The 25,126-nt window shown below is 40.2% G+C and overlaps 2 protein-coding genes across 2 annotated transcripts; one reads left to right on the plus strand and one right to left on the minus strand.

Annotated features, from left to right (window-relative positions):
* The first annotated feature begins 250 nt into the window (after window positions 1–250).
* On the plus strand, window positions 251–13,736 carry stk24b (serine/threonine kinase 24b (STE20 homolog, yeast)). Its single transcript, XM_003459629.5, has 11 exons — window positions 251–1,060; window positions 4,393–4,623; window positions 6,767–6,823; window positions 7,411–7,519; window positions 7,804–7,961; window positions 9,046–9,231; window positions 9,320–9,468; window positions 9,633–9,756; window positions 9,994–10,062; window positions 11,787–11,923; window positions 12,022–13,736. Exons 1-11 carry the CDS (start codon window positions 1,019–1,021, stop codon window positions 12,056–12,058), a joined length of 1,299 nt encoding a protein of 432 aa, XP_003459677.1. The 5' UTR covers window positions 251–1,018; the 3' UTR covers window positions 12,059–13,736.
* Window positions 13,737–14,815: 1,079 nt separating this feature from the next.
* On the minus strand, window positions 14,816–24,749 carry slc15a1b (solute carrier family 15 member 1b). Its single transcript, XM_019351876.2, has 23 exons — window positions 24,346–24,749; window positions 24,143–24,174; window positions 23,940–24,024; window positions 23,550–23,691; window positions 23,241–23,360; window positions 23,041–23,140; window positions 22,391–22,481; window positions 22,223–22,306; window positions 21,864–21,946; window positions 21,673–21,759; window positions 21,506–21,595; window positions 20,502–20,546; window positions 18,803–18,835; window positions 18,471–18,556; window positions 17,837–17,918; window positions 17,630–17,746; window positions 17,398–17,535; window positions 17,050–17,096; window positions 16,614–16,715; window positions 16,411–16,525; window positions 16,185–16,322; window positions 15,942–16,049; window positions 14,816–15,700 (listed from the first exon to the last, which is right to left on the minus strand). The coding sequence occupies exons 1-23, from the start codon at window positions 24,350–24,352 to the stop codon at window positions 15,449–15,451; spliced, it is 2,184 nt and encodes a 727-aa protein (XP_019207421.1). The 5' UTR covers window positions 24,353–24,749; the 3' UTR covers window positions 14,816–15,448.
* Window positions 24,750–25,126: the final 377 nt, after the last annotated feature.

Here is a 25,126-nt window from a genome sequence, read left to right on the forward strand (position 1 = left end):
CTTTTTTTAAACGCTACGTTTATGAATTCGTGACAGTTTTTTTTTCTTTGCCGTAAAGTGGTGTTACCAGAACGGGCCAAACAGAACTTCTTAGATGAGATTCTGTGGTTTAAATGTGGATCCTTTTTATTAGTATTAAATTCGCACTCAGTCATTCAAAAAAGAAAAGACGAATATAAAGTCTGGGGGCCCAGGATTAATCCAGCTGCCATCAACACCTGGTAGGTGGGAGAGAAGTAAAGATGCTGCTGCTGATCCGGATCTGGATCCGCCCAGTCAGGCGTCACGGCACCGACAAGATGGCCGAGAGTACGGGACGAAAATGAGGGAGGAAACAAAAACACTGGTGACACTATCCTTGCTGTGGATGGCAGATCTGTAGAGCAGCTGGTGACGAGTTAGTGCAAAGATATAAGCTGCGTTGCTTAGAGTTTCTGTTCTGTGGGTGACATTTGCCGTATGCAGACGAATTGTAGTCCAAGCTGACGGAACGTTTGGCAGGTCGTCTGCGTTGGCCAGGGAGCTAACCCGCTAATCATGTTAGCTAGCTGACGACACCGTTAGCTAGAGAATACACTTTGAGAAAGTGACATCAGGTTAAATTTGAAATACACAGTCGTCGCTGCTTCTTTATTACAGATAACATTTTTTCGTCAACGGTATTACTTCTACGAGTGAGAAATTTAATTTAACACACTAGTTAACACTTAGCCTTCTGGTTAGTAAGCTAACATTGCGGATTTCTTCAGAGTTAGCGTTAGCAAACGTTGGTTAGCGTGTTCAGTTGTTTGGGGTGTCTTAGGTTGTTCGGATACAGAAAAGGTGCATCAGTTCGTGTGCAGGAAGGACATTTTATTGTCCTGTTTGAGAGTAACCGGGGGTATTCTGAGCAGATCTGGGTAGATAGGTGTGCTGCAGGAGCGCTGTGGGACATTAACGGCACACACAGCCGGGACTGTAAACACAAGTGAAACCGATCAGACCTCAGCCCTGCACTACAGAACCAGTCAGCATCACCATGGCCCATTCTCCCGTTCAGGGTAACCTGCCGGGGATGCAGGTAAGTTAAATGTCTGTGGAGTCTGTCCGCAATAGGTAGTCGAGATGACTGTCAGAACAGAATTTAAATCGTTTGCCTCCCTGCTGTGAGTTTGTACTCCTACTTGGCTCAGTGAAGTGGAGCGTTTAAGTACTCTGGTACATCGCGTCAATTCGCCTCATGCTCGAGATAGGACATTTCATTATAAGTTAACTGGGCAGAATAAATCGGAGGTAAATATTCTCTAAATGCTACCAAAACACATAGACTTGCGTGTGCCGACAGTAAGTCAATTAACCTTTCTGCTCCCTGTGTTTTTTAATTGTTAGTATCATTGACAACAAGTCTACTACTTAATGACACATATTTTGAATGTACAGACTTAAAATTCGGATATTTCAGTCATGACTTGAAGGAAATACTGAGCTCTCATGCCCCGCTGTGCAGAGACATGCAAGCTGGAACTTTGTTCCTGCATCTCATTTATCCTTACTGCGCCTGTAGAGCTTGTGTTGGGCAGATGACTAGCAGATAACTGCTCCTAATGTAAACTGCCTCACGCACCAGATTATGCTGTCTTTGCAGGCTTGTTAGTAAACACAAGATGCATATCAGAAGTAGAAAACCTTTTGGGATTAGCCAACGGCTACCTCATTTAGTACATAGTAACTCATACTGAAAGTATACAGAGGTTAGGTTTATGTTATATGAATCTGCACAACACTGAAGCACGCTAAATCATGGTTGTTGCCTGCCAGTATAGTTTTTGAGCACTGTTTTTCACAATTGTGAAATTGTAACACATTTTACTCACAGAGTCAATGGTTTTTCCTTGGAAAATTGTCTTTAAAGGCACCCTTTGACAGAAGGGTTCCTCCTTGTATAAACCAGTGGCTTCATATTTTAGTAATCTCAAAATGGACATATTGACCCTGTCTGTGCTCAGAGAGGTCAAAAAAGGAAGTTGTTTTTGTTGGTGCCTAGTCCTGTGTTTCCCACATAACAGCTTCTTGAGAATTCGGTAATTTTAGTTCACTTCCTGTGGTGTTGGGGGTTTTTTCATACCCCACTCAAATACACTGTGTTACTATCCACCGGCTCCACCGATACGGAGTTGAAAATATAATTTTGTTTTCAGTGAATTCACTGAGCACACTTTCAGTTTTTCCATCATAAGCACTTCAGAGTGTTAAGCTTTTCTGTGTGACTGCTCAAACAGTTTAAAATCAGGCAAAAGCAGTTACTCGGTGTTAAACAGGCAGCATGTAAAACTTGTCAAAAGAAATAATACTCGCAAGTATCAGAAAAATCTGACCTTTTTGCCAGTGCAAAGTGAATGTGACAGATAGATGATTTAAAATCTAATATCTACAAATAATATCAATTCTGAGCCACGAGAAGCTCTGGGTTTTGGTGAATACTCCAGATGAGGTGTAGTATGTGCATAGATACACTATGGACATTAGTAACAGAGCACGTACAAGAGCTGTGTGTCATATCACAAAAATACCTGTACAAATTTTTGCATGAGATAAATATGTCATATGGTGATGTCATTAATATAGTAATGCTATGCGTTTACATTCCCTACTGTGGTCTTGTCTGGCAACCATGTGTCAGTCTCTGACAACGGGTTAGTGCCTAAAAAGGAGCTACTTAAACTGTCTCTAACAAAGCACAGTACTTTGTAAAATATGTAAGAAAAGCGTTACCACAAAAGCTGGAAACGACAAATGTTTCACCACGTGAGGCAGAAACAGTGTTAAGTACAACAAGGCGATGAAGGAGGAGATGCTAGCAGGTGGTGACGTGTGACCTAAATGTAAACAAATGACTCCACTGAGCACTGGCTTGTACACTTTATATGATAGTAAGAGCAAATCATGGATAGTAATTCCTGATGCGGTTATATGTTGGAAAAGCAGGACTTTAAGTAGCTGGTTAAAAAGCTGCAAGATACAACATTCTAGATAGAAAGTATTTTTTATTTTTAAAGTATTACACAAATTTTCTTGTATTATGAGCTATATGACACCCTCTACCACCTACACTTGAGCTGCTCAGTCATGGCAACCCATGTCAAGAAGCTCCCAATGCACATTTTTTGTGCTGATGTTGAACTTACTGAGTCAGCAGAGTGTTAGTAACTAAGCCTCAGCACTTCGCGACCCTGCTCTGCAACATTGCATGCTCTGTCACTTTGTTGATCAGTTGCTGTGGTTCCTAAAGGCTTACATCTTTTAATAATAGCTCTTAGAGTTGATTATGAAATTTCTTCGCGCCTAGACATTTCAGAAACTAATGTGTTACAAAGGTATCATCCTATTAACCACACTCAAATTCATTGAGCTGTTTAATTCAATTCAATTCAATTTTATTTATATAGCGCCAAATCACAACAGAAGTCACCTCAAGGCGCTAGAACAGGCCATTCTCTCACAACTGTTTGTAAAAGCAGACTGCTTGGCTAGGTGCTTGATTTGTATACACCCGTGCATATGTGACTGAAAACATTTGAATTTAGAGTGGTTTGGCCCAATCCTTTTGTCCATATGGTGTATGTAGCTGTATGTTTATATACTGTATATGATATATGAGTAAGGACATGAATGTATGATTCATGTGAAGTAGCCCCGATCTCCAAGTCCCCTTGAAAGCCTCATACGCGTTGATTGAATTCTTGAGGAAGGGCTTTTTTGTAGACATAATCTTAGATATTTTTACTGCAGTCAGACCTCAGCATATGAAGATTTTTACTGTGTGTTTATACATCCTGCCTCAGATGTAGAGTCCAAAGCAAAGCTACAATGTTTCATTTACTAATAATCATGAGAACAGTAACCTTTTTGAAAGTTTAATTTGGTCATCGTTTTTCTCTTCTATATGTTTCGGGTTTTTTTCTTATGTTTTGTTGGCTTGTTTTGTTTAAAAAAAAAAAATAATAAAGAAAATGAACAGCGCACAGTAAACCCCAAAGGAGTAGCTCGACTAAAATGTTGCCTTCCATTTACATTTTGGGTTTTTGTTTTTTGTTTGTTTGTTGTTGGGTTTTTTTTGGGAGGGGGGGGGTTATGCTTTCTTAACCTGCATGCTATCCAATTTTTACACTTTTCCCTTTCATTCTCCTGTGTCTTTCTTTTTGTGTACACAAGCAAAAGGTGTTGCAATGAGTGAATTAACATGTCCTGTTAGAATGGCACCCTGCTGGTGTTTCCTGTTTGCTCCCCCAGACTGATTTCTTTTTAAACATCCCTTTCTTTTATGTTTTTTTGTTTGTTTGTTTTGTGTTTTGTTTTTTCAATCCATCTTCCCTTTCCGCCTTTGTTTTGTTTCCCCTGCCCGTCAAACATTAGAATGCTAGAGTGGACCCAGAGGAGCTGTTCACCAAGCTTGAGCGCATTGGCAAGGGTTCATTTGGCGAGGTATTCAAAGGCATCGACAACCGTACACAGAAGGTCGTGGCCATCAAGATCATAGATCTAGAGGAAGCAGAGGACGAGATCGAAGACATCCAGCAGGAGATCACTGTGCTGAGCCAGTGCGACAGCCCCTTTATCACCAAGTACTATGGCTCATACCTGAAGGTGATGTTTGTTTCTCACACAAATGCAAGGTTGCAATCAACAGCATACTTTCAGGTTCATACATATTTATAAACATTTGGTCTAATTTTGGTTCTGTACACCACCGCAGTGGATTTGACATCAAACAGTCAAGATCTGATTTAAGTGTAGACTTAGCTTTAGTACTCTCTTTTCAGAGAATCAAAGATGACAGGGCATGCTGGCAATACAGTTAATATTTGTATACAGTTATGGTGAGAAGTGTACATATGCTTGTCACGAGCATAAATGTGATGATATTTTGTGGGGGTTTTTATTTCTTTTGGGTTTTTTTGCCAGGGTGGAATGATTATACAACATACAGCTTTAATGTGCACAAGTCAAATCTAAATCCATTTTGGATTTCCTCATAACTCACGATCAGAACTGTACATGGAGATTTATACTTAAGCTCTCTTCAATCATTTAATTCAGTGATTTAAAACCACTTTAATTAATGATCCTGAAGGTTTTATAGTATATTTTAGCTTGATATGGTCAAGGCCTGTTGACATCTTGTTAGTGAAAATGATTGACTACTGGTAGTTTGTCTTTTCCAGCATCAAAAGGATTTGTTTGACAGCACTCATTAGATTGACCAGTTCTTATAAGAAAAAATGTCTTGAAAAATTCAAGGAACTCGGTGAAGATCTTAAGAAGGATAATTTTAGATTTACACTAGTTGGGAGGTCTCTTGGAGCCATTTCTAAACAACTGCAGATTCAGAAACCATCAGCTGAAACAACATAAGTACAAGTTATTCAGATGTTTTCACCAGTTTGATCTGGAGGAATACCCAAAAAGTCAGCTGCAGATGAGAGGAAATTGGTTAGCATGTTCAGGGACGACACAAAGACCGAGCATGTCATGAAAACTGCTGGAAAACCAGCCTCACTGCCCACAGTGAAGCGAGTTTGATACCGCCATGGACTGAGAGGTTGCAGATCAAGAAAAAAGGCCCTGCTCCATAATCGACATCTTCAGGTTTGACTGAAATTTATAGTCGTCCACATGGACAAACAAATACCTTCCGGAGAAAAGTTTTTCGTGTTTTATGGTCAGACAAGACAGAGATTGAGCTGCTTGTCTACAATGAAAAGCGGTATAATTAGAGGAGTGGAGATGAGGCTTTCAAACCTAAAGCCTCTGTACCAGCTGTCAAGCATGGTGACAGTACCATCGTGCTAAGGCTGTTTTGCTGCCAGTTCTACTGATACATCACACAAGGTGGATTAAATAATGAAGCAGGAGGACATCAAAGCTTTTCTGCAAAAGCATCTAGTTGAGGTGCAGCTTGTTAAGAGACATTTAACCAAATATTAGCGAGGTATAGCACCAGTTATTAAAGTGGTTTTAAATGATTTTAAGAGAGTGTATATACCTTTGAGCCTTTATGTGTACTTTTGACCCTGCTTTGGTCTTCTTGTATTTTTTAAAGTCATTAAATCTGTGTGCTGTACAATCAGTCCAGCCTGGGAAAAGAGCCATGCAAACAAATCATTAAAAGCCCCAAATTCCACATTACAGCGATATTTATTCCCGTGTTTGGTGTATATGAGCATTTGACCACCATTATTACTGGAATGAGAATTCTGAAATCTGGAACACATGATATGCTTTGCCAGGCCTTTACTGAGGCTGACTTTAGTTACTTCTTACATGTGTGTGTCTGTGCAACTTAAGTACCTGATTACATGTCTTCCAAGTTCCTCCTGCACTAACACAAGATGTTTAGTCAAACTTTACATTGAGCAAATTTGATGAGATATACAATAAACTTCCTCCTTCTGCCCACGTTTCCAACAAATAATCCAAAATTTAATAGGAATTAGCCTAAAAATGACTCGAGACACCCACCAGAGATGTGTTTTTAGTTGCGTGTGTGTGTGTGTGTGTGTGTGTGTGTGTGTGTGTGTGTGTGTGTGTGTGTGACAACAGGGATTCTAAGTATCACATTATGGTCTGAATCTAAATATCATTGCAAACTAGCCTAAGCTATAAATGCAGTGGTCTGTTCTCTGGATCCTGTAACATACTTGTCACTATGCAAAAAGTAAACTAAACTTTAAAAAGCCACCGAAGTACTTAATGTCTTCTCTTTTCATTCTTCCTGTTACTGTTCCAGGACACAAAGCTATGGATCATTATGGAATATTTAGGTGGCGGTTCAGCATTAGATTTGGTAAGTGGTTCTCTCAACCCAGTATAATAGTTGTCAAAACAAAACCCCTGACACTCTTTCCTTTATGTAGTATTGACAGCGTTTGTTCACATCTCAAGCCCAACGTGTATATGGGTAGAAATGTTGAATGTTGTCCATAGAAAATTTCTGTAAATTTGTGTTAATGACAGTGAACAACATTTTATCATCGCTTGGAGCTTAGAGGCAGTAAAATTAGTCTTTCTTTTCCCAGGAACTGCTGGGATTGACGGCACACTACATAATTCAAAATGTACATCTACTGAAACAACATTGTATTGCAATAGTAGTAAACAACACAAGTCACTGTTTATCACTGTTGTTCATGTTCACTAATTCTGAGGGCCCCATTAAACCAGCAGTACAGTTTTTCTGAAGAAAAGTAAGAGTGATTCTTTTTCTCCCCCAACACTCAATTATCAATTTTCAGAAATTTCAAAATTCATGTGAATGTGTGTATAGACACGTCAACCTGACCCAAAGGATATAAATGTATTGGCTATAGTAGTATGTGTGCTCAGTCGTCCACAGCTCACAGTTTTTGTTTGTTTGTTTGTTTTTTTTCAAAGATGGAGCCTGGAGCTCTGGATGAGACCCAGATCGCCACGATCCTAAGAGAGATCCTCAAGGGCCTGGAGTACCTGCACTCTGAGAAAAAGATCCACAGGGATATCAAAGGTAGCTGACTGACTTTGAGTGCTGTAATTAGAGGACACATGTTTCAGCTGTTTGGGCTTCAGGGAGTGAACACAAATATCATGGTTTTGACATCCACTTAGTTTCTTTCATTATGATGTTGTTCACTTGAGACTTGAGATGAACATTGCAGCAGTTCTCTGAAAGCTTTGACCGTTCCCTCTTTATTATAGAAATTGGTGATGTAGATAGATGGCATTAAGAGAATTGTCTGAAGCGGTAGCAAGGCTGGATCACATCAGCTATCCTTCTTGTTCCTTCCGCAGCTGCCAACGTTCTGCTGTCTGAGCAAGGAGAAGTAAAGTTGGCAGATTTTGGTGTTGCCGGGCAGCTCACAGACACCCAGATCAAACGCAACACTTTTGTGGGCACCCCTTTTTGGATGGCCCCTGAGGTCATCAAACAGTCTGCCTATGATTCCAAGGTGAGTTCAGAACCAGTTACATAGTGTACACAGCTACACTGACTTTCCTACAGTCCTCTGGCAATCTTTCAGGCTACACTCTGCTGTAAATGTAAACTTCAAAGTGTTTATGGTGCTAAAATGACACAAAACAGAAAACTGTGAATATATTGTACTTGTACATAGAGCTGTCTGAAAGCTTTACTCAATAGCCATTGAAAACATGGTCAGTATAAACCCATTACATATGTGTTTTTAACAGACACTATGAAGACCGGTGACAATGAAAATATCGTCTTTACCAGTCATGTGGCTGTAATAGTGTTAGAGTTATGTCAGCTTAGGCTGATGCACACAGCGTAGGAAGAGCAGCCTGCAGCAGCACATGTGCTTTCAGCTGCTTTCAAAGTGACAGCTATCATGTCGAACTGGTGCCCACTTTATTGAGATTGTGCTGCATTTCATGTGCACTTTCTGCAGCAGATGAACAGTATCTGAAAGTCATCTCCTTAAGAAATGGAAGAACAGTCCTGCAAACTGGTCCTTCACTTCATCCATTAACTGTTTGTGGAAATGGGTGTTTATCAAAAAGTTATTAATTATTATTGCTGTTGGTGACTGCTCTGTGCGTTTCTTAAAAGGATGGTAAATGCCACATAGAACGGGAGTAACTTTCTGAAGTGGGCGCAGACTCCCTATGAGCAGCAGAGGAAAGATGTGAGTTAACAGAGTGACTTGTGACCAAAAGGACATCAGTAATGGTTGGTCCAGCCGGCACATATAAACTCGGAAGAAGAGTCTTGGTTGTCTGTGATTAGTCTTTTGGTGGATAACAAAGTACATGTGTGGCCTTAAAATGAACTTTTTTAGTTGCTATTTTCACGACTTGACCACAAATGATCTTTTTCTTTATCTAGCTTTGTGGAATTTAGTTATTTTTAGTTGTTTTTAGCTTCTTTGTCACAAAGTAAAGGATGTCCACAGCTCCCCAGTCATAGGTCAGTCACTCCAAGATATAACGAGAACTCTGAAATTTAGTTTATGTTCTGTTTCAGTGTAAATTCTGTGTATGCGAAGTAAAAGCTACGTTTTATGTGTGTTCCAGGCTGATATCTGGTCTCTGGGCATCACTGCTATCGAGCTGGCAAAGGGTGAGCCGCCCCATTCAGATCTCCATCCAATGAAGGTTTTATTCCTCATCCCAAAGAACAATCCGCCCACACTGGAGGGCAACTACAGTAAACCACTCAAGGAATTTGTCGAGGCCTGCCTCAACAAAGAGCCCAGTTTTGTAAGTAATATTAAAAGATTTGTTTTGCTGTCTGTACAGACTTTTTCAGACTGCATCACATGCTCATCTCAAAGCTTTGTTTTTACAGAGACCAACTGCCAAAGAGCTGCTGAAGCATAAACTGATCGTCCGCCATGCGAAGAAGACTTCCTACCTGACCGAACTGGTGGACAAGTACAAAAGGTGGAAGGCAGAGCAGTCTAGAACCACAGAATCCAGTTCTGACGAGTCCGACTCGTAAGTCCAAAATGTCTTTAACTGTGAAGTGAATTTTCATTACCGAAAAAATGCATTCATCTCTGTGCTGCTTTGTTCTGATGAGCTGGAAGCACTTAACATGCATGACTTTATCACTCATCCTGATAAATGTCCAAAATCCTCTTTAATATCTGTCCAATCAGAGAGCAGGATGGCCAGGCCTCAGGCGGGAACGACTTTGGTAGTGATGATTGGATCTTCACCATCCGAGAGAAGGATCCCAAGAAGCTGCAGAATGGGGATGGCCAGTCAGGAACAACAGACCAGGTCAGCCATGAATCAATTAATGCTTAAAACATTTTTATTTGGTTTTAAAAATTTTTAATTTGACACTTTATCCATCTGGCTCCTTGGCCAGCTCCATTTTCCTACTTTGATGTAGCGTGTCTGCAGCTTATGCTCACTTAACTGTGGTAAAAAGTTGTGATGTTATTTGGGGAAATTGTAAATTTTTTGGTTTTTTGATCCCCTATAAGTTCACTTCTTTATTTTCTTTTCACACAGAAAAAAGACATTCCAAAGAGGCCTTATTCACAGAGCCTGGCCACTGTTATCTCTCCTGCATTATCTGAGGTAAGCAGCTTCATGTGGACGATCAGCTGAGTAGTTGTTGTCCTCCACAGCCATCACTTCTCACTACTGAAGGTAGAGCAGGTCACCTACTGATCGGAAGGTTGGTGGTTTGATCACTGGCTCTTCCAGTCTGCATGCCAAGTATCCAAGTTTCTCTCCGATACATCCATCGGAATGTGAATGTGTATGAATTTCGTTAGAAAAGCACTCAGTTTAGAGTCAGTGCTTGTGAGAATGGGTGTGATTGGGTGAATGTGGCATGTTGTATACAGCACTTTGAATACTCCGGGAGAGTAGAAAATCGACATATAAAAATCAGTCCATTTACTCGGTCTGACTCGTGTAGCTGTGGTGGATTTCTGCAAACTATAGGCAAGACTTTATATTTGACTGAATATTTTGGGAACTGTAATTTGTGTGTGACTCATTCTTTTGCTCACATAGTTTTTGGTGTTGTCCAAATGAACTTTGCTGCGTTTCCATGGTTTTCAAGCAGGGCTTTCATTGAGTAATTTACCTTGTGTCTGTTTCACTCATCTAAACATTCAACCGGTTGGGGTGAGAGAAGGAAAACAGGATAAAGATGCTGTGGGAGAGAGACAGAGATTAATAACAGATATGATTCGATGCAGAGAGGTCTATTAACACATAGTGAGTGAGAAAGGTGACTGGAAAGGAAAAACTCAATGCATCATGGGAATCCCCAGGAGCCTACGTCTATTGCAGCATAACTAAGGGAGGATTCAGGGTCACCTGGTCCAGCCCTAACTATATGCTTTAGCAAAAAGGAAAGTTTTAAGTCTAATCTTGAAAGTAGAGATAGTGTCTGTCTCCCGAATCCAAACTGGAAGCTGGTTCCACAGAAGAGGGGCCTGAAAACTGGAGGCTCTGCCTCCCATTCTACTTTTAAATACTCTAGGAACAGCAAGTAGGCCTGCAGTGTGAGAGCGAAGTGCTCTAATGGGGTGATATGGTACTACAAGGTCATTAAGATAAGATGGGGCCTGATTATTTAAGACCTTGTATGTGAGGAGCAGGATTTTGAATTCAATTCTGGATTTAACAGGAAGCCAATGAAGGGAAGCCAAAACAGGAGAAATATGCTCTCTCTTTCTAGTCCCTGTCAGTACTCTTGCTGCAGCATTTTGGATTAGCTGAAGACTTCTCAGCGAGTTTTTAGGACATCCTGATAATAATGAATTACAGTAGTCCAGCCTGGAAGTAATGAATGCATGAACTAGTTTTTCAGCGTCACTCTGAGACAGGATATTTCTAATTTTAGAGATGTTGCGCAAATGGAAGAAAGCAGTCTTACATATTTGTTTAATATGTGCGTTGAAGGACATGTCCTGGTCAAAAATGACTCCAAGGTTCCTCACAGCATTACTGGAGGCCAAGGTAATGCCATCCAGAGTAAGAATCTGGTTAGATACCATATTTCTAAGATTTTCAGGGCCGAGTACAATAACCTCAGTTTTATCTGAATTAAGAAGCAGAAAGTTAGCGGCCATCCAGGTCTTTATGTCTTTAAGACATTCCTGCAGTTTAACTAATTGGTGTGTGTTACCTGGCTTCATGGATAGATAGAGCTGCGTGTCATCTGCATAGCAGTGAAAATTTATGCGATGTCTTCTAATGATGCTGCGTAAGGTAAGCATATATTGTATCTTTGTGTCATTAGTTTAACAAAGTGTGTGGCTCCTTCCCTGTGTTCTACCTCCCAGCTGAAGGCACGACAAGAGCAGGTGAACGGGAACCCCTTGGTCCTGGATGAGCTGAAAGAGGCTATCCTGTTGGCTGAGGAGGCCTACCCTGGCATCTCTGATTCATTGGTTGCTCACATGGTGCACAGGCTCCAGAGGTAACAGCTTCCCTCAGATTTAGTGCTCAGAAGTCAGTAACTGTACAAAGCAGAAGATGCCATTAATCTGTTTTATCCTTGTCTCTTCTTTCTTCCAGTTTCTCCACAAGCAAGACATCCACTTCCTCCACTTAGTGATTGGTTCTGTCCCAGCCCTGCTCTCCCAAGCCCCAACCCCCCCATCCAACACCGCAGCCAGATCAGAGGGTTCAAAGTCAGGGGTGATGTCATTCAATACCAGCTGACCACATGTGACCTCTTTGTGTAGGGCGGGGTGCTAACCTGGCCTATAAAAATGACTGAACTCCAAAGCAGAGGAAAAGAAGGAACCTCTGGAGAGCTTCTTTTATTCAGTAATAAGGAGAAGGTTAGGGGCAGCAAGACCCGCTGGAAAGGCTTTGATGGGACAAACTCAGTCAGAGTGATGTCAGCGATGCTGGGCTCTGTATACAGGAGACTCCTCCAGCCTCACACAGCAGAGTCCACAAGGAGCCAAAAAATCTCCCCAAAATCCACAACAAGACTTCAGCCGCCCCACCCCTCCCCCACCCCCAAAGTAGGAATCATATCCCCCCAAACCTCTGAAAGCATGCTTGATGAACCTGCAGGGTTATTATCTTAGTGTGCAAGCTGTGTGTGCGTGCGCGTGTACCTGTGACTGCGTGTTCATGTGTTCTCTCACGCAAGTAAGACTCCCTGCTTAGGCAAATTGCAGCATTCATAAGGAAACCTCAGGTAAAGTGCTTTAAGTGGAATTTGTCCTCCAACGGCGTGGGGGGTGAGGGGGCCATGCTGTACATGAATACAAGTTGTCATTGCGGGAATTGAATCACTGTGTACAAAATGGTCATGCGCATTTTGTAGATACTGATAATGTTTAAAAGCAGATATTTAAAGTTACTCCAACAGTAAGAACAGAAAATGCCTTGCCTTTACAGATACACACAAATCTGTGTTCTGGCATTACATCGCCGTTTTCTTTGACTTATCAGTGAGTGAGATTCATCAGTGTTTTGGGGTTTTTGTTTGTTTTTTTTTTCCAAAGTGACTTGGTTCCAATCTCACATTTCAATCACCTGCTGAATCAAACTAACTTTGTTACTAAGCTGACTTTATTTAGCGGCAGAAGAATTTCCTTTGTTTCTTTAGTCGGGAGGAAAACTGCTACCTGTACTTATGTTTAGACAATTAAAGTCAGTTTTGAAATTTTGTAGGTCAAGATGAAGTTAGGACAATTACAAAGAGGAACCATTAGGGGTGGTCAAATGCTGATATGTGAAGTATTATTATTCCTCGGCTTGTAATTTCTCCTTAGCAGTGTTTAGAAACTCAACGTGGAGATGAGGAAAAAATGGCAAGGACCCAAGAAGGCAATCACATCGCAACACTTTGCTCATGGCCAAATTAAACTATTGATCAGCACAAGCCAAGCTGCAGAATCCAATGCCACCTTTATTATCCTCACACATTTCTGTTCTCACCTCCACACCGTGCTATAGAAGTGCCATGTCTTCTTTTATGCTTTCACCAGATATTTGTAGTATGATTTGCACCTTTTTTTTTTTCTAATTTTCAGATCAGTTTTTTGCACTTTGAAAGTGTGTCAAGTATTTAAAGAAACCTGTACAAAAAAAAAAAAAAATTGCTAATAGCCATGTTTTACTATATATGTTTACTTAAGAGTTCCAGAATTTACTACTGTGCTAATGCAGCAATAATGTTGGTGAGTTGCATCAAGACGCACTTGTCAACACAGGGACTGAAAGAAATTAAGAAATATGTGATATTTTTATAACTGCAAAGAGTTAAGTATGGAAGTATGGAATGCTTTATGGATATCAGCACCTGCCTCTGGCAACAACAACAAAAAAAAAAAAAGAAATCTGTAACTTACAGAAAAACATATGCTACAAAAATAACAAAATGTGTACATTTGGTCTCCTTTATCATAGCTGACAGTTTATAATACTGTATATAATCTTTGCTTGTGTCATTTGAGAATCCCCAAGTTAAATTTAAGCTCCTTATAAGCTTTCAAAGTGACATGAGAAATAAAGATCTAATGCTAACTGAGAACATAATGGCCACATTTACTTTTCAGGAGTTGGTGTTTGTAGACTGGAAACTCCTTCGACACCATGCAGAAATTTAGTTACTCCACTTCCCCTACCATTGTGCCACATTCACAAGTGTTTCTAAAGGAAGCTAAAGCAATTCCCCATCATGGTAAAGTATGTATTTGCTTGTTGTTTGTTTTTAGGTAGGAAAGAAAAAGTCCTGTTCTTATTCAAAATTCCCAGAACACAGAAGGGGAGCTTCTGGCAGTTTAGGATAGTAACTCCCTCAATAGTCACAGTGACTGGAGCACATTGGTCGACAGCTACAGTGAAAGAGAATTAAAACTGCAGTAAACCTGATAATGCAAGAATAGTTTTGTTCTTGATCACCAGATCTGGTAAGTACATCTACTAGGAGGCTGAGGCAGTATTTTATTTACATGTGAAATGCTGAATTTTTCCATAGTTTAATGTCAGCGCTGCACTGCTGTTCTAAAGCAATGGACAAAAGTGGATTAACACCATTCTAACGAGATTAAAAATGGTATTTTCAGAGTTACTTTATCTTAAGCATTAAATGTCAGTGAGACCAGAGAAATGACAAACTGAGCTATATTTACAACAGTCAGTGAGGCCTCTTTTTAAAGCTAAATAATTAGCACCAAGTAATTACCCAGATATGATATAAACCATTTGTAATATATAGTTCATTAGTATGATTTATTGTAATCACAATAACCTGTATGTTTTGGGGTTTTTTTGTGGTAGGCCCTTTGGGCAGGAATGGTGAACACTACGTTCTTGCATTGAAAGACAAGAAATCCACCCAGTCATCAAACTTGCTGCAATAATTTGTATTTGAAGGCATATTCAATTACAGAATTGTAAGCACATAAACACTGATTTTAAATGATGTCATTGCATATGTGGAAGAAACCACTGCTGGCAGAGCATTGGAGCATTGAATAGCCATAACTTGACAGTGTTCTTCAAGCCCAAAATTTATTCAGACTTTGAATAAGGAACATTTCTTACTGAGGAAGCTGGGTGTGGTGTCAGATTATCTCCTGTTAATACCATTTATATATAAAATACCAACAGTATATTACAATACATACATCACTGCACTTGGAAATAAATACAAATATTGGGATGATTTCTTTGTAATTATGCATGTGTAAAAACATGAAAGACAAAATTAGTTGAAGATAAAGCTCAGTGCAAAAGAAATGTCAGATTTACAACAGTTAATCTATAGATGACAAACCTATGAATGGATTTTAATTATATGAGCTGATATGCGGATAATCAGCTTCTGTGCTATTCAGTACCATTTCACTCGGGTCACTCTAGCTGCTACATGTCCAACTGTGAGCTGATTTCTCTGACAAAATGACCAAAATGGAACAGGCACATGAAAGACAAAATCCAGCAGAAGAGAGGGAAAAGCCATAGCGAGGGAGTTGCTTTAGATCTTTGTCTGTTTGGTGCACTCGTCATCAGAGCTGGAATCAGAACTCCTCCTGTCCTCTTTGTGGCTCTCAGCTGAGCCTTTCCTGGGCATGTCAAAGCTTTTCCTCTTCTCCTTCTCTTCAGGCTCCATTTCACCAAACTGGGCCTCTATCTTGGTTGGGTCAGTGTAGGTGTAAAAATAGGCCATGATGGCAAAGATGATACACACCAACACCAGCAAGGAAGCGAAGAGAATGTACTCGGCCCACTGGTGAAGAGAAACACAAAAAAGTGTTCATTTGGAGCTTGGTATAAAGGGTGAGAGAGACTGCATCGCCAGTCATAGGTTGTTCTGAAATTCTTCACTGCACTTCTGGTGTACCTTATTGAACTCAACCTGTGTTGTTCTTGTCCATGAAATGCAAGTACAGCAACTTTCAGACATTTATATCACTTAAAATAAACTTGCCCAAAGTCAGTGAGCACAGTATGCATATTAATCCACTCACCTGATCTTTCAGCGTTGCAGCCTCAGCAACAATAAGCACAATGATGTTACCTACGGCAACGGTTAACAGCCAGCCAGCCTGCAGCACAGACTTCATGTTGCTGGGTGCCTGGATAGCAAAAAGCGGTATCCCAAATTATAAGTAAGATCAAGAATGACATCATCAGTCCTCAGGTTGCATTCTCTAGGCAGCTGGCACAGACCTTATTATCAAGTGAGAAAAGTTAAGGAGAGCACCCTCTACCTGTGAGTAGGAGAACTCTAGGCCTGTCACAGAGAAGACGACCTCTCCTGAAGTCATGAGGAAATACTGAATGATCTGCCAGGCCATGTGCACAGTGTTAGGCTCCATGTCCATCACTGCCTTGATGTTCTCTGAGCACTGGAGCATACAGAGAGGTATGCATGTCTTAGCTGCTTCCAACAAACACTGAAACCATGATGTGACTCAGGGTGGATTTACATGTTACCATTTCTCCAAACGTGAAAGTGGATGGGATGATCAAAGTATAAGAGCTGCCAAAGCCCAGCTCTTGAGTGTAGATGCAGCTACTTCCTCTGTCATCCTTGATCATGAACTCAGCTCTGCCATATAAAGAAAACCCACCAGTCAGAACAGTATAGTATAGTATAACCATATAGAACTTGCATATGAATGAGAAATCAGTCTTACTTTCCATGTGAAACACTGAGATACTCTGACATGTTGCTGGTAAAGTTGAACACCTTGTCACGCACAGTTACATTCAAAACTGAGCCAAAACCATTCAAAACTCTACAGAAGGACAGTTCAAAAACAGAAAAGATCAAATTATAAACAAAAGAATTTAATACCGATGTCCAACTCATCATACACGATAACTGTGAGGCCTGTCAATTCAGTTTTATTTATACAGTGCCAAATCACAACTACAATCTGCTCAAGGTGCTTTATATTGTAAGGTAGACCCTACAATAATACATACAGAGAAAATCCCACAAATCATCTATGAGCAAGCACTTTGGCGACAGTGGGAAGGAAAACTGTTTTAACAGGAAGAAACCTCCGGCAGTAATGTAAAATGTATGAGTAACTAAAAAAAAAAAAAAACAAAAAAAAAAACACTTGCCTTAAGGCATTTTCACCCTTTTCTGGCTTTGAGGTCATGTCGTCGAACTGGAGAAAGAAAAATATTTTAGCATCACTGTACCCAGTATCATTTTCATCTCAGCTGGCTCAATGTACATGTACATGTAAGTTTTTACAAATATGTTATTCTTCCATCAACAAAATGCTTCAGTTCCCCATGCTTTTACATCGAAAGTCTACATGTTAAGAAAAGGCTGCAAGACTCTTAATCTGAAAAATCTTTAGGAATTATACCAAGGAGATTGGAGAGAAAAAAAGGCAAAGTTCATGCTCCCAATATTAAGAATTTTACAGTAATTTTTTCCCAGCTTGGCTTCAGTGTTTTTACCTTTTCAAACCCAAGCTTGGATCCCTGAATGATAGCCATGGTATTCCGTGTGCCATTATCCAACTTGACATTATATTGTTGCCCAGGCTCCAGAACCAGTGTAAACTGGTTATTAAAGGTCAGATAATCCTCATTAGCCTGTAGGAGAAAACATCTGCCAATATCAGAAAATTTTTCAAACTTGCATCTGACCACAGTGTCTGGGAATAGTTTCTTGTGTTGGCTAGTATACCCCAAAAGCTTTCAAGGAAATCGTTTGGTTATCAGCTTGAATCTGTAGATCCCTGTTAACCATGTTGATGAACTTCACTTGGCCTTCAGTACTTGATGGGAAGTCAGGCAGGGTTTTCTAAAAGAGCAATGGAATTTTGCTTCATACGATGCATGTTTAATAGATTGCCAAAAGTGTGTTTTGGGGTTTTTTGTGTGTTACACTCACATCAATCTGTATCTGGAGTAGGGCAGCAGCCACAAACGCGAGAGCAGCTAGGAACATCCCCACTGTTATCCTCCTTAAAGGACTGCAGAACACACACAAATTTGAAATCATCTTTATATAACTATCCTGTATTCAGCCACATGGAACAGTGTTTACAGGAAGTTATTTCATAGGAGGCATTTATCTTATTCTATTTGTCTTTTTGAAGACTTTTGAAGTATTGCTTATTTAAAGATTTCTACAGTTTGAACACATTTTATAATTTGGTGATGTGATTTTTTTACAGTTATGTAATCTTCTACAGACTTTATGTAACTAATTAAACATTAGTTGTTTTTGTTTGCTTTGTTTTCTTTTATTACTAAAAGAATTAAATTATAATTAAATAAAGATGACTAGCTACGATGCAACCATTAGTTAGTTGCCATGTGAACCAATTATTTAAAAGGTTACTGTAAAGAAATAAATAAATTCTGCTAATTCATCAAATAACTATATTTTCTTACACAGTATAACAACATACATTAATATAAATTATAAGATGACTAATGGATAGCAAGTATAAATTTTGTTTTCATTCTTGAATGTAAAATAGTATCGATTAAACAAAATGAATACGGAACAACACACTCACGTGAAGTTAAAGCACTTGGAAATCAGAGGGTAGATCAAAGTGTCCATGATTGGCACCAGAATCAGGATCAAGATAGGGTTGACAGTCTGATGGGAAGAGAGTGACGCTTAAGCCGTGTTCACATATGCAGTGTGGTTTCGTGCATCGCTTTATATCACAATCATGCATTCAGGACATTATGCTAAACCAACACCATCATCTAAACCACTGGCTGATTCTGACAGGGATTTGTTGAAAATCCCAGACTCTCCCAATGCTATCGGCTCTTCATGTGTGAAAAATGGTTCATTTAATCAGGTCAAAGTCAGATGTAATAAAGCCCAGTATCTCACCTGCATCTGATCAGGCTGGATTGTAATAGCTCCCTATTGGGAAAAGAAGAGAAACAGGGTCTCATTAATATCATTCATTTCTGTGGTTTGAGCTCACAAGGTGTTATACCTGTACAGGGAGTGCAGAATTATTAGGCAAATGAGTATTTTGTCCACATCATCCTCTTCATGCATGTTGTCTTACTCCAAGCTGTATAGGCTCGAAAGCCCACTACCAATTAAGCATATTAGGTGATGTGCATCTCTGTAATGAGAAGGGGTGTGGTCTAATGACATCAACACCCTATATCAGGTGTGCATAATTATTAGGCAACTTCCTTTCCTTTGGCAAAATGGGTCAAAAGAAGGACTTGACAGGCTCAGAAAAGTCAAAAATAGTGAGATATCTTGCAGAGGGATGCAGCAGTCTTAAAATTGCAAAGCTTCTGAAGCGTGATCATCGAACAATCAAGCGTTTCATTCAAAATAGTCAACAGGGTCGCAAGAAGCGTGTGGAAAAACCAAGGCACAAAATAACTGCCCATGAACTGAGAAAAGTCAAGCGTGCAGCTGCTAAGATGCCACTTGCCACCAGTTTGGCCATATTTCAGAGCTGCAACATCACTGGAGTGCCCAAAAGCACAAGGTGTGCAATACTCAGAGACATGGCCAAGGTAAGAAAGGCTGAAAGATGACCACCACTGAACAAGACACACAAGCTGAAACGTCAAGACTGGGCCAAGAAATATCTCAAGACTGATTTTTCTAAGGTTTTATGGACTGATGAAACGAGAGTGAGTCTTGATGGGCCAGATGGATGGGCTCGTGGCTGGATTGGTAAAGGGCAGAGAGCTCCAGTCCGACTCAGACGCCAGCAAGGTGGAGGTGGAGTACTGGTTTGGGCTGGTATCATCAAAGATGAGCTTGTGGGGCCTTTTCGGGTTGAGGATGGAGTCAAGTTCAACTCCCAGTCCTACTGCCAGTTTCTGGAAGACACCTTCTTCAAGCAGTGGTACAGGAAGAAGTCTGCATCCTTCAAGAAAAACATGATTTTCATGCAGGACAATGCTCCATCACACGCGTCCAAGTACTCCACAGCGTGGCTGGCAAGAAAGGGTATAAAAGAAGAAAAACTAATGACATGGCCTCCTTGTTCACCTGATCTGAACCCCATTGAGAACCTGTGGTCTATCATCAAATGTGAGATTTACAAGGAGGGAAAACAGTACACCTCTCTGAACAGTGTCTGGGAGGCTGTGGTTGCTGCTGCACGCAATGTTGATGGTGAACAGATCAAAACACTGACAGAATCCATGGATGGCAGGCTTTTGAGTGTCCTTGCAAAGAAAGGTGGCTATATTGGTTGCTGATTTGTTTTTGAATGTCAGAAATGTATATTTGTGAATGTGGAGATGTTATATTGGTTTCACTGGCAAAAATAAATAACTGAAATGGGTATATTTGTTTTTTGTTAAGTTGCCTAATAATTATGCACAGTAATAGTCACCTGCACACACAGATATCCCCCTTAAATAGCTAAAACTAAAAACTACTTCCAAAAACATTCAGCTTTGATATTAATGTGTTTTTTGGGTTCATTGAGAACATGGTTGTTGTTCAATAATAAAATTATTCCTCAAAAATACAACTTGCCTAATAATTCTGCACTCCCTGTATTTAACTGGGTTTTTGCATCAAAACATTAAAACATAACACTTGCAAAGTTGCCGTTCATTGTGGTTGCCTGGAAGGTCCATCTTGAACCCTGTGAAACAAACACAGTTGTCTTTTTTTTCTGTCACTGGATTCTGCTTCAATCCTTCATTTCAGTTTTACAGCCATCTCAAGGCCATATACCGTATTTTTCAGACCATAAGGCGCACAGGATTATAAGGTGCATTAAGTGAAACAAAACAGTCAGATAAGTCAAACTTTACTCAGCTTCACTGTGTTTATGTGATGCTAACATAGCTGTGTCGCTAGCGATCACGTAGTACATCATTATATTCCAGCTAGCCCAACTTCAGTAACCCTACAAACGTCACTGTTGTTTAGTTTTCTGTCTTCATTTATGTTGGAAGTGATAGCAGAGCTGTACATTTTAATTTTCTCAGAAGTCTCTCAGTCAGAACATGCTATATCATGTTTAGGTGGAAATTAGCGAGCTAACTCCGTTAAAATTAATAAATTCTGTTTTCATGGATGTCTGGATGTTAAACTTAATTGTTATACTTGTTAAAGCAGCAACACTGATCATTTTATTAAAGATGAAAGAATTTAGACAGTTTTTAACTCTCAGTGATGCCGCAGCGTTGGTTTGACTTTTGGACCTGAAGCGGACCGGGTTTTGGACCCAGATTACTCCACGAGGCTCCTGACTATGGCAGCCGTAATGTTCCAACAATCCATCAAGCGGTGCGGCTTCGTAGCTTACCAAAAAATAAATAAAAATTACACATTTTTGAGCGCCGTGTACCACATAAAATGGTTCGAGGTCAGTAAGCACAACCAGAATTCATACATAAGGCGCACCGGATTATAAGGTGCACTGTCGATTTTTGAGAAAATTAAAGGATTTTAAGTGCGCCTTATAGTGCGGAAAATACGGTAAATGTGGGATTTACCTATATTATAAGGTAAAAGTAACTCATTCACTCAAGACAGGATGTTCCTAACACTGGATTCAGGTGCTAGGTATTCATAGTCTCACACGTGCACACATACCTGCTGGTCAAAGAGAGCCCAGAACATAGGCAGAGGGATGTAGAGGAACAGCACCTTCAATGCCATCTTCACCTGAGCAATCAGGAGTTTCTACACCAAAAATAAGAAAATGATAAGAAATTTATGGCCGTGCTGTTTGTATTTGCATGTGCCTGTGTTCCACTTACATCATATTTCTCCTCAGCCCAGTCCATCCAGTGTTCTCTCTTGGGATACTGAGAAGAACGATGCCTGAAGCGGTTTTTGACGGCAAACTACAAACAGCAGAAAGACAATTGCAGAATAATGACTGTAACTGTACAGCAGGAGATTCAAATGGGATTCACTTTTAAGCTAGAAAGACACTGGAACCACCTACCCCGATGCACTTGCAAACTTTCACAATGATGTTGCCCTGCGGGGGGTTCCTAATGTACATGGGACTTCCAACAATGAACACAACTGCAAACACACACACGACACATACATGTGTTACAAAAGCAACAGGAAATTATAAATGACAATATTGTTTCACCAGTTAACTGTTTATGGTGCAACTTTCTTAGAACACAGTTTAAGGTAACTACTGGGTTTTTTAGCGGCTTGGTTAGAATTTCTGTAACAAGCACTCACTACTTAGCTACAATTTGTCAACACTTAATGAAGGATACATCATCAAAAAGAAGCATTAATCTGCTTATTACAGCAAACAAGAGCTTTTTATAATAAAATCCTTACTCAGAGCTACCACCATGAGCGCAGCAGGGACACCGAAGGCCAGCGGATAGCACTCTTGCTGGATGTGAATACCACATGTCTGAGCTGAAAATGTAAGGACACAAAAATCAGTTTGTGACCCAGCGGTATATTTTATTTCTGTGATCAGTTTGAGTGTTGTGGCTCTACCTCTGAGAATGGGAGTAATCAGAGTGGAGATGAGACTTCCAGCATTAATGGACAGATAGAAGATGGAGAAAAAGGTGCTTCTCTGTTTCTCCTGTGGGACACAGCATTATATTGTACACTTATTTCCTTAGATAATTTAGCCTTGTCATTAACATTATGGATTAATCTTTGTCCCCGGCCTTGAAAAGTGCAATAAAATTACTGGGGCACTTGTGCTTGCGATCAAGTAGTTAATAAAAAGCTAGCAGGAATGAAAAAACACAGATAAACAAAGTGCTGACCGAGTACAGCTGATAACTTAGGGAGGGCTTTAACTGCTGTGTGCAAAGGACAGGTAGTGTATGTTGCCATGTATAATTACATGTAAAAGTACATCTCTTTGTTGCTGCATGAATTTGTATGCGTTTTTGGTTGTCATGTTGTTTTATAATAACATATGGTCACAGATTTCGAGACTGAGATTCACGTCAAGGTGGCTATGTCCATCTTTTATATACAGTCTGTAACGAACATGTAAAAGTATTGCAATTTTTGCTATTAGAAGATTCTTCTTTTTCACTGTATTTAAAAACTCTTGGACTCTTTGAAAAGGGGTGTTACTGGCAAGTTCCACTCTCTGCAGTAAAACGTATGTTTGAGCACCGTCTGACCTGATGATCTTCAAACTGGTCCCCTCCAAAAGCAGCCACACAGGGTTTGATGCCTCCTGTTCCCAAGGCAATAAGGAGGAGACCCACCATGGACAAAGCTCTGGGGGCAAAACAAAGTACAGACAGATGTTCATTTGTCTGACAGTGTGGATCCAGTGCATTTCTATTATGCCAGACATTTCTGGGTGTGTTTAGCTCACACGTGTAAGGTCATGTTGTCAGGGGTGCCATCCTTGTTAGCATCTGTGATGTCCTGGATAGCACTTACAGCCATGACGACCTGTCCCACTGCATAAACAATGGACAGGTAGACAATCGTCCTAAGCAGAGGAAAGAGGAGAAGGGATGTGTAAGGCACTGAGCAGATGTACAGCATGTACAGATAACTCCAAGGTTAAACACTTTAACCATTTAAACTGAGTCTTCATGCAAATACTGAAACTGAATACAAAGCAAAGTATAGGTTGGTGTCTTTTCATGTATTGATTTGATTTCATTGAGAAGCTCACTTGAACTTCCCAAGCCATGAGTCTGCCACAATAGCTCCCAGGATGGGTGTTAGGTAGCAAAGAGCCACAAATGTGTGGTAGATGGTTGTGGCAAAGTCTTCATCCCACTTAAGGAAGTACTTAAAGTACAACACCAGCACGGCTGCAGACAGCAAGAAGAGAGGAAGGCGGGGGGAGAAAGCACAAAGGAAAAAGTTGATTGAGGTGAAGCTTATTCTATTTAAATTCATTCTGTGTGTCAAGTTAAAAAAATAAAGTGTCAAAAATCTAGTGGAAAGTTATACATGCACAGTAGCATAAAAACATCCTTAAACAGCATACAGTAAATACTTGATTAAATCAACTTTCAGGTGAAGAAAAATAAGATCAGAACCCAATGAAGCCACTCACCTCGCATCCCATAATAGGAAAACCGCTCACAGAACTCATTAACTACGATGAAAAAGATGCTCAGTGGGTAGCCGAAGATTGTGGTCTGTTAGAGGGGAAAGGAGAAGGTCTGCAGCGTTTAATCCTCACGGATATCGCAACAATATCAAAGCACTGTGTATTGTTAGTACAAAAGGATTAACTGCGGTGCAACTTGAACTTACACTTCTTTTCTTGGGCTTCTTTATCTTTTCAACTGTAGAAAGAAGTTAACATAAGTCCCATATAACATATATACTTGTGGAAACAAAGTAGAAACCGAATACGGAAAAAAGAATAATCTGTGTGTGTCTGGAAATTTATAAAAAAAAAGAAAGAAAGAAAGAAATCACAGTCACAGAGCTCTATACTCCAGATTGAGACTCACCTGCCATGGCTGCTGTGCTGACCTTGGGTCCCAAATTCTCTGACTGAATCTTTGAACAAGAGACAGAGAGAGACTAGTGACTCCTGTCTAGATCCTCGACACTAAGTTAGTCTTAGTGTCAACGGATGACCAGGTCCTTATGTAACCTCCTATCAACAATTCTGCGACGCCCACTGATGCTGGACTGTGAAACCAAGTACCATCTCCCAATTTGCCCTTCTCAGCATCATTGTTATCACAAGTGACTGTGTCAACCCCTAATTATCTCATGACTCAAAGAACTCAGGTGCAATAAGAGGCATGGTTAGAACAGCTGATAACGGGGACAATACTGTACAATGTTTTTCCTTTTTGCTTTCAGGTTTCATTATCACTACTAGTTCTTAGAAACTGCACATTCGGGCATTGCATTCTCTTAAAACCTCATTAACCCTGTTTAGCTTCACATCAATCAACCAAAACATTAAAACAGGCAGGTAAAGTGAATACAGGTGGGGCAAATAACAAGCGATTGCGTCATTATGATGCAGTGACCTGCTGGGAAAGCGTGGCCCAGGCATTCACCCAGCTAAACATTTTTGCAGACCAAAGACAACCTGTCATTGTCTGATAATGTGTACAGGTTTTTATCATGATTTCTAAACTGGTGATGGTGTTTGCCACCTAGAAAGGAAATACAGTTGCAGATTGAAACGTTTCAATCTGCAACAGGTAGAGTCTTTGAAGACTCCTTTTTCCTGGGATGGACAGGATTAGAAATGAATAAGAGGCACGGCTCAGG

This window comes from Oreochromis niloticus, linkage group LG23 (genome assembly GCF_001858045.2).
Source record: "Oreochromis niloticus isolate F11D_XX linkage group LG23, O_niloticus_UMD_NMBU, whole genome shotgun sequence".
Classification (NCBI taxonomy): Eukaryota; Metazoa; Chordata; class Actinopteri; order Cichliformes; family Cichlidae; genus Oreochromis; species Oreochromis niloticus.

Excerpts from the sequence above, each read along its gene's own strand:
- stk24b (XM_003459629.5), top strand. The coding sequence starts at position 1,019 with ATGGCCCATTCTCCCGTTCAGGGTAACCTGCCGGGGATGCAG. Across the intron at positions 1,061-4,392 it reads GTAACCTGCCGGGGATGCAG|AATGCTAGAGTGGACCCAGA; the intron begins GTAAGTTAAATG and ends GTCAAACATTAG. Across the intron at positions 7,962-9,045 it reads AGTCTGCCTATGATTCCAAG|GCTGATATCTGGTCTCTGGG; the intron begins GTGAGTTCAGAA and ends TGTGTGTTCCAG.
- slc15a1b (XM_019351876.2), bottom strand. Across the intron at positions 23,141-23,240 it reads GACAACATGACCTTACACGT|AGCTTTGTCCATGGTGGGTC; the intron begins GTGAGCTAAACA and ends TTTTGCCCCCAG. Across the intron at positions 21,596-21,672 it reads GGGCTGAGGAGAAATATGAT|AAACTCCTGATTGCTCAGGT; the intron begins GTAAGTGGAACA and ends TTTTTGGTGTAG.